Source organism: Ceratotherium simum, chromosome 20 (assembly GCF_057802395.1).
Source record: "Ceratotherium simum simum isolate JZ-2026a chromosome 20, ASM5780239v1, whole genome shotgun sequence".
NCBI lineage: Eukaryota > Metazoa > Chordata > Mammalia > Perissodactyla > Rhinocerotidae > Ceratotherium > Ceratotherium simum.
In genome coordinates this window covers 4,604,928-4,620,686 of record NC_141919.1, presented here as the reverse complement: position 1 = coordinate 4,620,686, position 15,759 = coordinate 4,604,928, and the positions used below count along the sequence as shown (strand labels likewise).

The window sequence follows — 15,759 nt, the reverse complement described above, 5'->3', positions numbered from 1 at the left end:
GCATTTCCCCGGGAGCCGCGCGGGACCGGGCGGGCTCCGCGGCCCTAGGCTCCGCCCCTTGCCGGGACTGGGCCTGAGGCTGCGAGAGGGAGGTAGCTTCCGGTCTCGCGATTGGCTCTAATCCCGCGAGGAGAGAAGACGGCCGCCATCGGCCGAACGGCGGCGGTGGCGAGGGAGGGGGTGTGGCCGGGGAGCGCAGAGTCCCCTGGAGCGAGGGGGAGGGGGCGGGGTCGCGCGCAGCGGGCGTACGCATGCGCGCACGCGGCCAGTCGGGCTGGGCTGCGAGGGGAGGGGGCGGCGGCGGCTGAGGCGGCGTCGTTATTTCCGCGGTGGGCACTGTGCGTGTCGGCGGGGGTGGCCACGGGAGAAGTAGGTAGGAGCCGCCTGTGCGGAGCCACTGAGACTCCTTCCCTTTGGTGTCCGAGGGCGCCGCCTCCCGCGCGTGTGGCGGACCTGGGGACGCCAGGTCACCCTGCGGCCCCGGCCCTCCCGCCGCGCTTCAGGTAGGAGCTGCGGGCTCCCCGTCCCCGCCGAGGCCCCAGCCCTGCCCGGTGTTACCGAGGCGACGACCTGGCACCGGCGTGCCCGCCCGCCCTCCCGCGCGGCGACAGTCCTGTCCTTGCGGACGCGCCCTGTGGGGCCGGGCCGAGCTGACCGGGTGGGGCGGACGTGGGGCCGCTCCCCGCCTCAGGTGCGCCCCGGGCCTGGCGGTGGGACCCCGCGGTGCGCTCCTGCACGCCGTGCCCCCCACCGGCGAGGCTGTGCGGGGGTCCTGTCCGGCCCGGGACAGGTTGGCCCAGCGAGCTCCTGGCAGGTGAGGGACCACCTTGACTTGAGTCGTTGCCGCAAGGGGTCCTGGGCTGCGAGAGGGGACCCTAGAGAGTGGCTTGGTCGTTTGTGGCCGGTGTTGAAAGTTGGAAGCTCTGGAGTTGGTTCGGTTTGGGCCAGTGGTGGGATGGTTTGTGGATTTTCTGGTTAAGTCGTGAGAAGGGAAACTCTATGAGCAGTGATAGGTGGTGGTTCTTAGTAAAGAGCAGCAGTAGTGTTAATTAATGTGAGATTTAATTGTATTAAGGTAATTTTTTCCAGTACCCTCCGCAGACTCAGAAGAGCTCTGCTTAAACACTTTGGTTAAGACTTGCATCTAATGCTAAACCCACACGCATGGTTAGCAGATACTCTTGCCCCGAAAGCTACATCCTCTGTTTTACACCAGTGTTAATTTTATAGGCATAATGGTTATGAAAGCTTCTGTAGAAGATGATGATTCGGGATGGGAGCTCAGTATACCAGAAAAAATGGAGAAAAACAGTACAAGCTGGGTGGACATAACCCAAGATTTTGAAGAAGCTTGTCGAGGTGAGTTTGAATTTTTGGATTAGAAGTTCAGAATCTGGGAAAGGGTAAAATAAAATCTCGATTATGATTTCTAAACTATCTCAGTAAATGAAAAGAAATCAACAGGTAACTGTGGTTTATCAAGTTTGTTAAACCACATTTACTTATTCTCTACCCTCTAATTTTAACTTTCATTTAAAGCCAGTATATATTTGATACAGCATTAAATACAGATGTTGAGGCAGTTTCTTCTATTAAAATTTTCTAACTTCAAGGAAGAGGTTAGAGAGTACATAGCGATAATTTTGAACTATTCGAAATAATTCCACATGTCAGAAATATGAATTCTTTTGTCATGAAGAAGGTAGTAGTATTGTATAGTTGAGGTCTGAAAATGATCAGATCACGTCATTCCCTGCTTAAGATCTTCCAGTGGCTTCCTGTTGCATGTAGAATAAAAGCCAAACTCCTTCCTCATGGCCTATATGATCTGGCGCTTGCCTACCACTTAGACTTGGTTCCTGTACCACTGCCCCCCTAGGCTCACTATGTTAGTCACAAGGTCCTGCTTGTCTCATTAAACACACCCAGCTGGTTCCCCTCAGGGCTTTTGCATATTTCGCTTTCTCTCTCTTAAAAGTGCTTTGCCCCCAGGTCTTCACAGAGCTGACTCTTTCCTGAGGGCTTAAATGTTACCTCTCCAATGAGGACTTCTCAAAACAACCCATTTAAGCAGATTGACCCCCTTATTCTCTTCTATCCGACTCCACCTCGGTTGAATCACCCTGTTTTATTTTCTTTGTAGCACTTATCCACTGTCAGAAGCCATCATTTTCAATTCTCGTTTATTGTCAGTCTCACCCACTGGAATGTAAGCTCAGTGAGTGCGGAGATCTTGTCTGTAACCCTAGCACACAGAACAGTGCCTGGCACACAGTGAGTTCAGGCAAATGGTTGGAGAAATGAGCGTGTTTGTTGTTTGAGGAGAAAGAGCCTTAGGGAGAGATTGAAGATAAGAGAAAGGAACAAATGATAAGAGTGAGAGCTTGAACTTAAGAGACCATGGGACCAAGAACATGATAGAGAAATTAACTTGGGGAAAAAGAATAAGGACATACTGAGACAGGAGGAACTGAGGTTAGGGTGGTGAAGATACAGATTATTTCTTTCCTTTTTTTGTTGGTATATTTCTAAGTGGATGGGGAGGGATGATGGAGGGATTTACACCTTGATGCCTTTTATTTTCTTAGTGAACAAGAAGGTTAGGACTTCGATGATGGTGAGGTTGGAATGTTTGGAATATAACTCTTAAGGAGAGGAGTAAAGACTTGGTGCAGCTGCAGGTAGAAAGGAAGCCAGCTGAGTATAAGCAAAATGATAAATCATGTGCCTATCCTTTCACTGTTTTGAAAACGTCCAGTTAAAGGATGCCTGAGTGAGATAATGGAAAGAACATTAGACTCGAAGTTGGGTGACTGCCAATATATGTTTATCTAAGGGAAAGAGCAAGAAGTGTAAGTTACAATGTAGTTTTTGTACTCAGAGATCTTAGACTGTTAAGTGGATCATACCTAACATCTTGCGCTTATTTAAGTCGTCTATATTAGAGGGTTGTCATTATGAACCTAAAAGGGAGAGGTTTTATGATGTATATATGGCTAGAGTTAGGCCTTAAAGGACTAGTTGAATTTCTATAAGTGAATGTGAGGGAATTATTCTAGACAAGATGAACCTTTAGAGCCATAGTTTAGTGAGAGTTTTATGTTTGAGGAACAATGAGTAATTCTGCTACTTCGTGAAAAGAACCTTGAATAGGAGATATGGTTTAATCTCTGCTTCAGTGTGGATTGAGAGGGGGTGGCATTCATTTTGTTGCCAATATCAAACTATCCTACTAACTCTTCCGTAATTAGCTCTTGCACTGTCTCAGATGGCACAAATGTAAGGTATACTGCTTGAAATTAAAAGGTTGATATAGAATTAATCTTCCTTTATGTATAGATTTAGGACTAAAGGCTGTTGGCAGCTCTTGAGCTTGTGGTATTAATAATTTGTTTTCCCCTCTTGAAATAATCAGGTTTGTAACCTTAGTTATAGTTGACACTTTTGTCCTAGCAACTTTCTGAAAACTAAATTTAAAACAGATATTATTACATCCTTTTCTTTATTGCAGTGGTTTCTCCTCACACACTGTTGTGTGATGGCATTTGGCTAGACTTGGGTGATTTTTTTTTTTGGTACTTTAAATCAGTCTGCATACTGATGACAGTGTTCTTCATGTACATTTCTACTTTTTTAGTGGCTCTTCAGAGTCCTCTGGATCGAATTCTAACTTTTGTCATTTCTTTTATTTCCTATTAGGCAGATGGTGCACATTTCCTAGAACCAGCATTGAGGCTCTTGTGTTTTTTTTCTTTTCCAAATTATTTTCTAGAGCAGTGGTACCATCACTGTTATTTTGCCTGGTAGGTAATATATCATTGTTCTAAATAAGACTTCTGAATGTTGCTTCTCTAGGAAACTTTGGCTAATTTAAACCATCTCACTTTGCTACCTGTGAAAAATCTCTGATCTTATTCCATTTGGTTGTGTATATTTAGGTGCGTTCTGAATGACAAACCCACAACTTAGGAATTTCACTTAAACATAAATGATCATAAAATATACATTGCTCCTTCTTCTATCTACTGGATTCCCTTCTTCCACACAGTGGATAGCCAGTAATCTCTCCTAGGATGATGACCTCATCAAGTGTCTATAGCCCAGAGGTAATAGAAGGTTGGCTATCATTGCTTCTATTCTTTTTAAGCTCTAGTCTAGGAGGATATGGGCCCCTCCCCCATCCCATTTTCTTCTCTGTTTGTTGGTTTAGCTTATTTCTTGGTCAGTCTTTATCACAGGTACCTTGCTTAAGGCCCCCTTATCCATCCAGTTTCTTCAGCTCTTGCCCAGTACTTTTGGGAAACTCCTTTTATTGCTTTCTCTTCTCTCTTTTAAAATCTGGGATACTTAAGCTTCTTGTTTCTCTTTGTTTCTGTTGTATGTTATATTACCCAGAACATTTGTAGTTCTCAGTATATATTTGCTTTAAAAATAAATGAATATTCTGAGGCCTTGTGTTTAAAAACTAGAGAATGTCTGGATCTTGGACTTCAGAAATTAGAGAACCACTACATTACATTAAATGCTGTCATTTTAGGTGATTGCCTGGAACGAGCATAATTATGAACATGAGTTTGGGCACTGAAATTGTGGCAATATTTGATTATAATGTTATCATCCAGTTGGTCTGGAATATGTTTCTGTAATCTTTTTTTTTTTGCTGAGGAAGATTTGCCTTGAGCTAACATCTGTTGCCAGTCGTTGTCTTTTTGCTTGAGGAAGATTTGCCCTGAGCTAATATCTGTGCCAGTCTTCCTGTATTTTGTATGTGGGTCGCCACCACAGCATCGCCACTGATGAGTGGTATTGGTCTGCACCCGGTAACTGAATCCGGGCTGCTGAAGTGGAGCGTGCCGAATTTAACCACTAGGTCACAGGGCCAGCCCTGTAATCTTTTTAAAAGATTATCCTTAAACTGATTACATAGCATTTAACAATTACTATAGAAGACATATAGATTCTTTTTTTTTTTTTTTTAATTTTATTTATTTATTTTTTTCCCCCAAAGCCCCAGTAGATAGTTGTATGTCATAGCTGCACATCCTTCTAGTTGCTGTATGTGGGACTCGGCCTCAGCATGGCCGGAAAAGCAGTGCATCGGTGTGTGCCCGGAATCTGAACCCGGGCCGCCAGCAGCGGAGCGCACGCACTTAACCGCCAAGCCACAGGGCTGGCCCGAAGGCATATAGATTCTTAATAAAACTTTCATGATCTCCCCTGAATCCATGAACCCCAGTTTGAGAGTCGTCGTTCTAGGAATTTGCTGTTTGTTCTAATTAGCACTTTATTCTAAGAGGAAAAAGGTTGACAGAAATTGTCCTGGTGAGAGATCTGGGCAACCTGTAAAATATTTTTTAAGTGCTTTTGGTTTTGGAAATGAAAATTATATTTTCCTTCTTTCACACTATCAAGAATATTTTCAGCACTGGGGCACGGATGGGGTGGGCAATACTGGTAATTGTGGATCCGTTTAATCAATGGTTCTCCACCAGGGGTGATTTTGCCCCTCAAGGGACATTTACCAATGTCTTGAGACTTGTTTGGTTGTCACAGTGAGGGGTGGTGGTGCTACTGCTGTCTAGTGGATACGTATCAAGGATGCTGCTAACCATTAGATGCACAGGATAGCCCCCACACACAAAGAAATTATTCTGCCCAAAATGTCAGGAGTGCTGCTTAGTTCACTCCATTTGTATTACTTTCAAGAATGTTCAGCTATCATTTAACCTTTCTGGACCCTGGATTCTTCAGGAAAGGATATTGAATTTCTTAACACCTCTAACAACTAGTATTAACATAGAGCAAGCAGTGGGAAGGGAATGGGACCTTTGATGCACTTTCAGGGCTCTTCTGCATTGTTGAATGTGTCTTATCAGATTTCCCCCTTAAGCTTGTATTGTGTATCCTGCTTTATGTTAGGAGCTTTGGTCAATCGAAAACGTGTCCTCAGAAGTCATCACTTTCCCCCTTTTAGCTGGTTATTTTGGTATTCATGATTCTAGGTAGCATACTTTTGTTGCTACTTATCGATTCCCTCCACTCCCAATTTTGATGTTACCTATGGACTTCCCTCCCATATAGTTATATCTACACTATGGATATGCAGATATTATTCACAGCTGAGCCAGACAGTAAAACTGTTATTACTTTTCCCTTCCTGCACAGTTCTTCTGTTTTACACAAAAAATTTTTACCCAAAATCTGTATACAGTCGTGTATCTCTTAACGACGGGAGTACATTCTGAGAAGTGTGTCGATAGGTGATTTTGTCGCTGTGTGAACATCTTAGAGTGTTTTTACACAAACCTAGATGGTACAGCCTACTGCACAGCTAGGCTATATGGTACTAATCTTATGGGACCACTGTTGTATATGTGGTCTGTTGTTGACCGAGATGTTGCTATGCAGTACACAACTGTACTTATCTTTAATTCTACCTTAGACTCTTCACCAGTTGTCTAAATCGACGTAAGACATTCGGACACATCAGACGTTCTGTTTTCGCTCTGTAAAGAAATTTCTTCTTGAGCCTCTTACTTTGCTCCAGTCTGGACTTCTTGCCTTTTGTACCTAGTGTGATCCTGAGATTTTCCTTTATCATCAGCCTGGGGATTCTTTCTTTTTCATCTTGTTTTGATTGGACATCTTGATTATCCTCCTGAATAAAGTACATAGGAAATCAATCTTTTGAGGCTCTGGATGTCTGAAAGTGTCTTTATTCTACCCTCCCACTTTATTGATAATATGTCTGGATACCTTTGAGAATTTTGAGGGCATTTCCTAGTGATCTGTTGTTCTGATACTGCTATTAAGAAGTTTGATGACATTCTGATTCCTGAGCTTTCATATGTAGCTTTTTAGGATCTTTTGTTTGTCTTGTGTCCAGAACTTTAACCGTGATTTGCCTTGTTGATGACTCTGGAGCCCTTTCACTTTGTCTGATCCTTCACTTCTGGGAAACTTTCTTGAGTTAGTCTGTTTCCTCTTTGTTTTTTCTGTATTCTCCTATGGAGTATCTGTTTTTTGGATATTGAACCTGCTAGACTGATCCTCTAGTGTCTTTTTTCATGTCCTTTCTTGCCTGTTTTCCTTTTCTTTGTCTGTTTCCTCAATGCTATGGACTGAATGTTTGTGTCCCCCCAAATTATATATTGAAACCTAATGCCCAATGTGATGGTAAGAGGTGGTGCCTTTGGGAGATGCTTAGGTCATGAGAGTAGAGCCTACATGAATGCGCTCTTATAAGAGAGACCCCAGGGCCGGCCCCGTGGCTTAGAGGTTAAGTGCATGCGCTCCACTGCTGGCCGCCCAGGGTCGGATCCCGGTGTGCACCGACGCACTGCTTCTCCAGCCATGCTGAGGCTGCGTCCCACATACAGCAACTAGAAGGATGTGCAACTATGACATACAACTATCTACTGGGGCTTTGGGGGAAAAATAAATAAAATTATTAAAAAAAAAGAAAAAAAAAAAAGAGACCCCACAGAGCTCTGTAGTCCCTTCCGCCGTGTGAGGTTACAGCAAAAAGATGGGCCTCTAGGAAGTGGGCCCTCACCTGATCTGCTAGTGCCTTGATGTTGGACTTACTAGCCTCCAGAACTGTGAGAAATAAGTTTGTTGTTTATAGTCCACCCAGTTTATGGTATTTTTGTTATAGCAGCCCAAATGGGCTAAGACTCTCAACTTTATCTTCCTGAGCTTCTACTGAATTTTTCTTTTCTGCTGTAATGTTTTTAATTAAAAAATTTTTTTTCTCTGAATGTTCCTTTTTTTTAAAATAAAATGTCTTGTCTTATCTAAGGATAATAATAGTTCTTTTGAATTTTTGTTTCCCTAGATAGTGTCTTCCCTTCAACTTGCCTTTTTTAGTTTGTTTCCTTTGGTTTCTATCTTTCATATTGGGGAATTACTTCAGATAGCTAAGAATCCTTTGTTGCCCTCTAAGGGTTGGGGAGCAAAAAGCCAATTGGAAGCTCTGAATTTTTGAGTGGGACTCACTGTCAGGTGATTTTACTTGGCTTTTGTGTTGGAGAACCTCTGATGTCAGTTATTTAACTCTTTGCTCTTGGCAAGGTCATACTCTGTAGAGAAAATTTGTCTAACCTCCTTCCTTGAGATTGAAGATTTGACTTGACTGCCTGTGATTTAACAGTTAAGTAGGGAAGAGGTCGGGGGTGGGGGGCGTGTTTCACATGTTCCCTTAGGTGCCACCACTTTCCAGTACTGTACCCTGGCCTTCAAATAACCTTATTTCCCTGGAGACTTTTTGTTTTGCCCTCTTCAAAGAAAGTCTTCAGTATTATCTTGGTTGAGGGAGGGACAGTTACACTGCTCTGTAATTTAGGGCAGGGCTCTGGGCTGACTGACTGCTCAGTCCTCCATGTTTTAGCTTAGCTTTATCCTCACTTTCAGAGGTAAGTGATAAATCGAGTTGGTTTTTGGCTTTCTCTATTGCTGGCTTTACGATTCAGTTTTCTTGGGTTTGCTAAGAAACTACTTGTCCTTTTGTTTCCAGGTTTTCCGTATTTTGTTGTGTTATTTCTGCACCAGTTTTTCCTTTTCTTTGGGGTTTATACTTTTCTTTAAAAAAAAAAATTCTCTAGTTTTAATGAGATTTCAGGAGGGAATTAAAAGTAGTTGCATGTATTAGATTGGCCACCTTTACCCAAGAGTAAACTTTAATGGATGTGTTTAAGTATCACTATTACAATGATACTGGATTTTGGCTGTAAATCATAGATTCAGTAGGGCTTTTATAGGGACCCTAGCAGGGAACCTAACCATCATTTATAATGTTATGTGTAGAAATCTATTCAAAGATCTATAAGCCCAGTTTACAAACGATCTTCTCATTTTTAAGATGGTAAAGTGTATTTGCATTGTCACATAGTTGCATATTTTTCTCTGTCCGGTTGGATTACATTTCTTTAGGAGAATGTTCATATCCTTCAGGTGCTTAGCACTGCTACATGTCCGAACTCCAGCCACAAGTTATGATTCATTGTTCATTTCCAAGGCAAAAAGAAGGCTGTCCTCAGTAAGATGTCATGAAATTCTGTAACCTGCAAAATTAAGTTAAATTTTTTCTCACAGCAGGTCTATTCATGACTTATATGAGAGTGAGAATAAAATTAAAAGATGTTTTATTGTCAAGATCATCACAGAAATACTGACTCATCGACTCTTCCTCCTATCGATTTTTACCCTTTGCTCTGAGTAGTTTAAGCTATATACTATTGCACCTACTTAAGGCTTTAACTTAAAGTAGAAGTAACATTGTTTTTTTGCTGAGGAAGATTCACCTTGAGCTAACATCTGTGCCAATCTTCCCCTATTTTGTATGTGTATTGCCACCACAGTGTGGCTGTTGATGAGTGATGTAGGCCGGTGCCCAGGAACCGAACCTGGGCTGCCGAAGCAGAGTGTGCCGAATTTAACCACTAGGCCATGGGGCTGGCCCCTAGAAGTAACTTTTTTTAAATCATTGTGTTAACTTAGTTCAGTGGTTTGGTGTGATAATCCTTGGGATTCCTAAGATGATCTCACAGGTTATATGAGGTCAAAACTATTTTCGTGGTAATATTAAGACGTTAACTAGCCTTTTTGATTCTCATTCTCTTATTAGTTTACAGTGGAATTTTCCAGAGACTACATGATGTGTAGTGATGTCATTGCTCTCACTGCTAATGAGAAATGTAAAACATTATCCTTCTCACTAAATATTTTGGGAACTGCTGCCCAGTTGGATAAGACCTAAATTACTCACATACACAAGATCATGATTCTATGTCCAGTTATTGATCATGCAGTGAGAGTGCTTATATTATGCTCAGTGAGTAAATTTTAAGGTTTATTGCCTGTAGTTTACTAGTGAGTGATCTGATTATTGGAGTTCTAAGGGGCCTTACGAGTCATCTAGTCCAACCTTTCCTTGTACAGGTGAGGAAACCAAGGCCTAGAGTGATTGACTTGCTTCTAGGTCAGTGGAGTGTTCATTTTTAAGTTTGGTGAAACTATTTGGTATCCATATCTACCCTAAGTATATGATAGATTATTACAGCAGTTCTCAAACTTTTTTTTTTTTTTTTTGATGAGGAAGATTGGCTCTGAGCTAACATCTGTGCCAGTTTTCCTTTAGTTTGTATGTGGGATGCCTCCATAGCATGGTCCGTGAGTGGAGTAGGTCCGCGCCCAGGATCCGAACCTGTGAACCTGGGCCACTGAAGTGGAGTGCGCGGAACTTGAACCACTTGGCCACGGGGCTGGCTCCAGTTCTGAAACTTTTTGATCTCAGGACCCCATTATTCTCTTAAAAGTCACAGTCTTAAAAATTATTATTTATGTGTATTATAGATGTATTGATGTTTACTGTATTAGAATTTAAAGTTGAGAAATTTAAAAAAATACTTAATTCATTTGAAAATGATAATAAACCCATTGCATGTTAACATAACATTTTTTTAATAAAAAAATAAATGTATTTTCCAAAACAAAAAATAGCTTAAAAGAGTGGAGTTGTTTTATACTTGTGAAAATCTCTTTAATGTCAGCATAATATAGGGCACCTGAATTCCATATCTGCTTCTGTATTCAATCTGTTGCCGCATGTTGTTTTGGTTGAAGTATATGAAGTAAATCTGGCCTCACCAAATACATAGTTGAAAAATGGAGGAACTTTTTCAGATAATTGTGGATATTCTTCTTGGATACTGTACCGAAACTTGACAGTTGGTAGTTTCTTAAGGATTAGTTGCAATGTGGAACCTGAAGCCATGTCAATCGACTTTTCATGTTCTGTTACATTAAAATACATTGTTCTTTCTTGAAATCGGAATGGATCTTTTATTCATGCCTAATTTTGTAATATGCATTGCCATTTGCAAAATATTGGTTTAGCGAGTTGAGCAGATCCTTCCGAATGTTGAAACACTTGCTTAATACAATAATAAAAAGCACATTTGTTAACATCACCACTAGTATTGTCACAAAAGTCTTTTTAAGTATTGGGAAACTGTCACACTCACAGTGACAGATACATGTTTTCCAGACGTCTAGTTTTTGCTTAAATGTACAAATTTTTTTTTTTTTTTTTTTTTTTAAAGATTTTATTTATTCAGCTTTTTCCCCCCAAAGCCCCAGTAGATAGTTGTATGTCATAGGTTCACATCCTTCTAGTTGCTGTACGCGGGACTCGGCCTCGCGTTGGACGGAGAAGTGGTGCCTCCGGGCGCTCCCGGGATCCGAACCCGGGCCGCCAGCATCAGAGCGCGCGCACTTAACCGCTAAGCCACAGAGCCGACCCAAAATGTACAAATTTTATCATTAGCAACATTGTCACTTGTTTTTCTTGAAGTGACAAACTCAGTTCATTTTTGAGAAAATGCCATATTCTCAGGTCTGAATAACTTTTTTTTTTTTTAATTTTTATTTATTTATTTTTTTCCCCCAAAGCCCCAGTAGATAGTTGTATGTCGTAGTTGCACAGCCTTCTAGTTGCTGTATGTGGGACGAGGCCTCAGCATGGCCCGAGAAGCAGTGCGTCGGTGCGCACCCGGGATCCGAACCCGGGCCTCCAGCAGCCGAGCACGCACGCTTAACCGCTAAGCCACGGGGCCGGCCCCAGGTCTGAATAACTTTAGTTTGTCAATTGTTCTTTCAAGTAAAAATGGTGTTCCGTGATAACTGTGCAAGTGCTTTTCCTCGAGACGACCTCTGGTATGCAGTGGAAGTATTTATGTATACTTCCCATTTTGTCAAATAGAATATTAAAAAAACATGTACTCAAAGGTTGAGATTTAATAAGATTAGTCAGGACTGGCACCAGAGTGAAGCGAGGAAGGTACTGAACATGAGTGCCTCCTTAAATTTCGCGCCGTAGGTGGCTCGCTTGCTGTATCCTGGTCCTGGCCCTGAGATTAATAATTTTTACTGCTTCATCAAAGGCTGCTTAATTGAAATTTTAAAAATATTTTGTCTTTTTTAAGTGCAAGTGCATGGAGGTGAAGAATACACTATTTAGCTTGGAGCCACTGTCCTGGTTTGTGCTGAAGCGACAGCAGTTTTGCCCACAATTGCTTTTTTCCTCCTCTTCACACCATTGCTTTTGCATCATCAGTGGAAGTATTAACAACAGTGAAAAAGACCAAGAACATTTTAGTATTATTATGAAAGTAATTTTAACATCACAGATTCCTGGGTTCCCAGGTCATCTTTGAGAATTGCTGTGTGTTCTATTATGCTTTATTGTAGTATTTTGATACATGCTTCTCATTGATTTACCTGTTTTGGTGCATGGAACTGTTAAAAACGTTATTTAACTTTGAGTAGCTAGCAAGATGGGTAAAGTTCTGAAAACTGCTTCTTTACACCTGCCACAGGATTTGACCATCAATATTTAAGCTACTCAAATGTTACAGTAGTGGTTCCTGCCCTACCTGCACGTTGAATCAGAAGTACTTTACAGCCGCTGCATAGCTCACATCCCTAGGATTTAAGTGGTTTGGGGTGCTGCTTGGACATTGGGATTTTCAAAAGCTCCTCAGTTGGTACTAATATGCAGCCAGAGTTGGGAACTGCTTTATAGGGGCTGAACACTTTTTTGATTAGCTGTTTACTCAAGTGTTTTCTACATTATTTAAATGTAATTTTAAAAAATAGTTTTGACACTGTTCCTGGGACAAAAAGAGATTAGATTATGATACCAAGTGATTTAAAAGCAACCTGAGGGCTGGCCCCTTGGCTTAGCGGTTAAGTGTGTGCACTCTGCTACTGGTGGCCCGGGTTCCAAACCCTGGGCGCACACCGACGCACCGCTTCTCCGGCCATGCTGAGGCCACGTCCCACATACAGCAACTAGAAGGATGTGCAACTATGACGTACAACTATCTACTGGGGCTTTGTGGGGGAAAAAGAAAAGGAGGAGCATTGGCAATAGATGTTAGCTCAGAGACGGTCTTCCTTGGCAAAAAGAGGAGGATTAGCATGGATGTTAGCTCAGGGCTGATCTTGCTCACAAAAAAAATAAAATAAAATAAATAAACATATATTAAAAAAAATAAAAGCAACTTGAGAAAGAGCAATTGGTTCTATGAAAAAGTTTACTTGGGGAAATTTACTGGTGATTTTTTTTTTAAATGAAGTTGGTAATTCTGACTGGAATATTGTGGCCCATGATGGATCACTTTTTAATTCTCAGAAGTTTAACTTATAGTTAGTGTTTAAATGTTTACTGAGTAGAAGGCATTCTATTAGTAACTGAGTAGAAATAATAAAACCATTTCTTAGAAAATGAATTTTAAAGTCATGCAAGCACATTTTTCAGGTACTAATGTTTCATTTTTCTTAAAAGTTAAGTACAAATATGGTATTATTGAAAGGATTTTTCTCTTTGTTTCTTTTAGAATTAAAGTTGGGAGAATTGCTTCATGATAAGCTGTAAGTATTTGTGTCCTTTGAAATAACATAGTGTAATATTCTCATCTGTTTCTTCTCATGTGCAGTAGTATTCCTTGAAGTCTGAGTAATTTTACATTTCAAAGCTGTAAAAGTAAAACTAATTACAAATATATTTTTAACGTTGGTGAGCTGTATTAGGGCAGCTGACCCTAGTTGTGATATGAAATGGTTGTACCTGGGGAAACTGTGGCTTATGGTCCTTTCCTTGAGGATAGATGCACAGGATGTGGAATCTTGAAGAAAAGGTATCAGTTGTATGTCGTATATGATAGGCTGGTTGATGACCAGAGATAGGTGACTAAATGGCTAGATGAAAGTAGATTGAGAATCCCTGGAAAGGTTAAAATAAAGGGAAATGCTTGATTATATCTGTACTTCCATAGATAGCCTCAGTTCTCATACTTCTTTGGCCAGGCTGAATTTTCAAAGTTAGAAATGTGAAATTTTAAATTAGTAAGTGGACAAGATTGGACATTTGGGGAGGAGGGGTAGACCCTGAAATTTAGTTCTTCTCAGACTCTCGTGTGCATCAGAATCATCTGAAGGGCTTTTTAAAACACACATAGCTGGGCCCTACCCCCAGAATTCCTTATTCAGTAAGTCTGGTGTGGGACTGCAGGAGTTGCAATTCCTTATTCAGTAAGTCTGGTGTGGGACTGCAGGAGTTGCATTTCTAACAAGTTCCTAGGTGAGGTTGATGCTGCTGATCCAGGGACCACACTTTGAGAACCACTCTAGGTCATCATTTTGATGACAGGAAGGATATAATGAAACCAAATCACAAGCTAATGCAGGAAAGAATGTGGCTCCTGCCTATGGAACTAGATTTGAGAGAGGAACAGCTAGAGGGACCTAGCCCCCTTCATTTCCCCAAAGTTTTAGGCTCCACCAGGGAACATACTTGCCAGCAGTCTACCCTGACCGTCTGTTCAAGTTGTATCCTTCCAATCCATATCTCTGTTAGCTGTCTTTTCTTTTCTCCCTAGCATGTACAGTCTTCAAACATACTATGTAATTTACTTGTCTTGATTGTTTATTGTCTGTTTCCTTCCACTAGATGTAAGCTCCATAAGGCAGGCAGGTTTATTTTGCTCACTCATGTATCTCACGTGCCCTGAACAGTGTAGTAGGTGCAAGGTAGCAGGTGCAAAGTATTTGTTGAATGAATGAAATAGCTAACTTAATACTACTATAGTTTCTGTAGTAGTTTTACTAATTAGGCAAATACCTCATTAGTCCAAAGTTTTAATTGTGTTATTAAAAACTTCTTTTTAGTTTTTCTCATGTAAGTAATACATGGAAACTTTGTTTTTAACAAATTCACACATCAGAGATGAAGCAAAAACTTCCCATGACACCATCCTCTCCATATAATCGCTACTCTTTGCCCAGAGATAATCACTGTTATAAGTTATCAGATTGTTGCATGTACTTCTGGACCTATAAAAAATACATTTACATACATGAATAAAATCTGTAAAAATAGTTAATTATAAATGGGAATATACAGTATATGTTACTCTGCAAATCTCATTCAGTATATCTTGGAGATCTTTCTGTGTTAGTATGTATAGCTCTGCCTTGTTCATTTTAACTGTTGCTTTGTATTTTATAAAATGGCTGTACCATAATTTATTCTATGGTATCCCTATTGAGAGGCATTTAGATTGCAACATTTTTTGGTACCATGGGAAAATGGAAGACATTTAGTTATATAAGCCTCTTTGTACATATACACGTGCAAATAATTTTTAGGATAGAAGCCTAGAAATCAAATGACTGGATTTTAATGGATTCAGCCAAATTTCCCTCAAAAAAAAGTGTGTGTCAGTTTATACTCCCACTAGCAGTGTGTAAAAGTACACTAAATATTTTTTCTAAAATTTTTCTTATGGCCAAAAAAAAACACCTTGCTCGTGTTGTTTTGCATTACCTGATTACATTTGAATTTGAGTAGCTTTTTGCTTTTTTACTAGTAGTTTATATTTTCTCTTCTTTGAATTGTCTGTTCATGTCCTTTGCCTATTTTTTTTTGAATTATTTGCCTTTTCTGGATATTAACTTTTTGAAAATTATCTACGTTAAAAACATTTCCCCCCAGATAATTGAGTGTTTTAACTGACTAGTTTATTATTGTATTAAATTTAAAATATTTACACAGTTGCATTTATCAACTTTTTCCTTTATAGCTTTGTAAATTATTGAAGAGTGTTTTGTTTGTTTGCTTGTTTTAGGTTTAGAACTTAAATCTGCCTTGGGTTTATCTTTTTAGATTGTGTGAGTCAAAGATTTTACTTCATCTGG

General features: G+C 40.5%; 1 protein-coding gene across 4 annotated transcripts in view; it reads left to right on the top strand.

Moving 5' to 3' along the window:
• Positions 1-288: 288 nt before the first annotated feature.
• NAA35 (N-alpha-acetyltransferase 35, NatC auxiliary subunit) overlaps positions 289-15,759 on the top strand; it is a 93,886-nt gene continuing 78,415 nt past the window's right edge. Inside the window, exons 1-3 of one of the 4 annotated variants that reach the window (XM_004440803.3) lie at positions 289-373; positions 1,231-1,359; positions 13,401-13,434. In XM_004440803.3, coding sequence (XP_004440860.1) covers positions 1,236-1,359; positions 13,401-13,434 — 158 coding nt within the window. In that variant the 5' untranslated portion in view covers positions 289-373; positions 1,231-1,235. The other 3 variants (XM_014795589.2, XM_087444318.1, XM_087444319.1) reach the window with 3 other exon arrangements.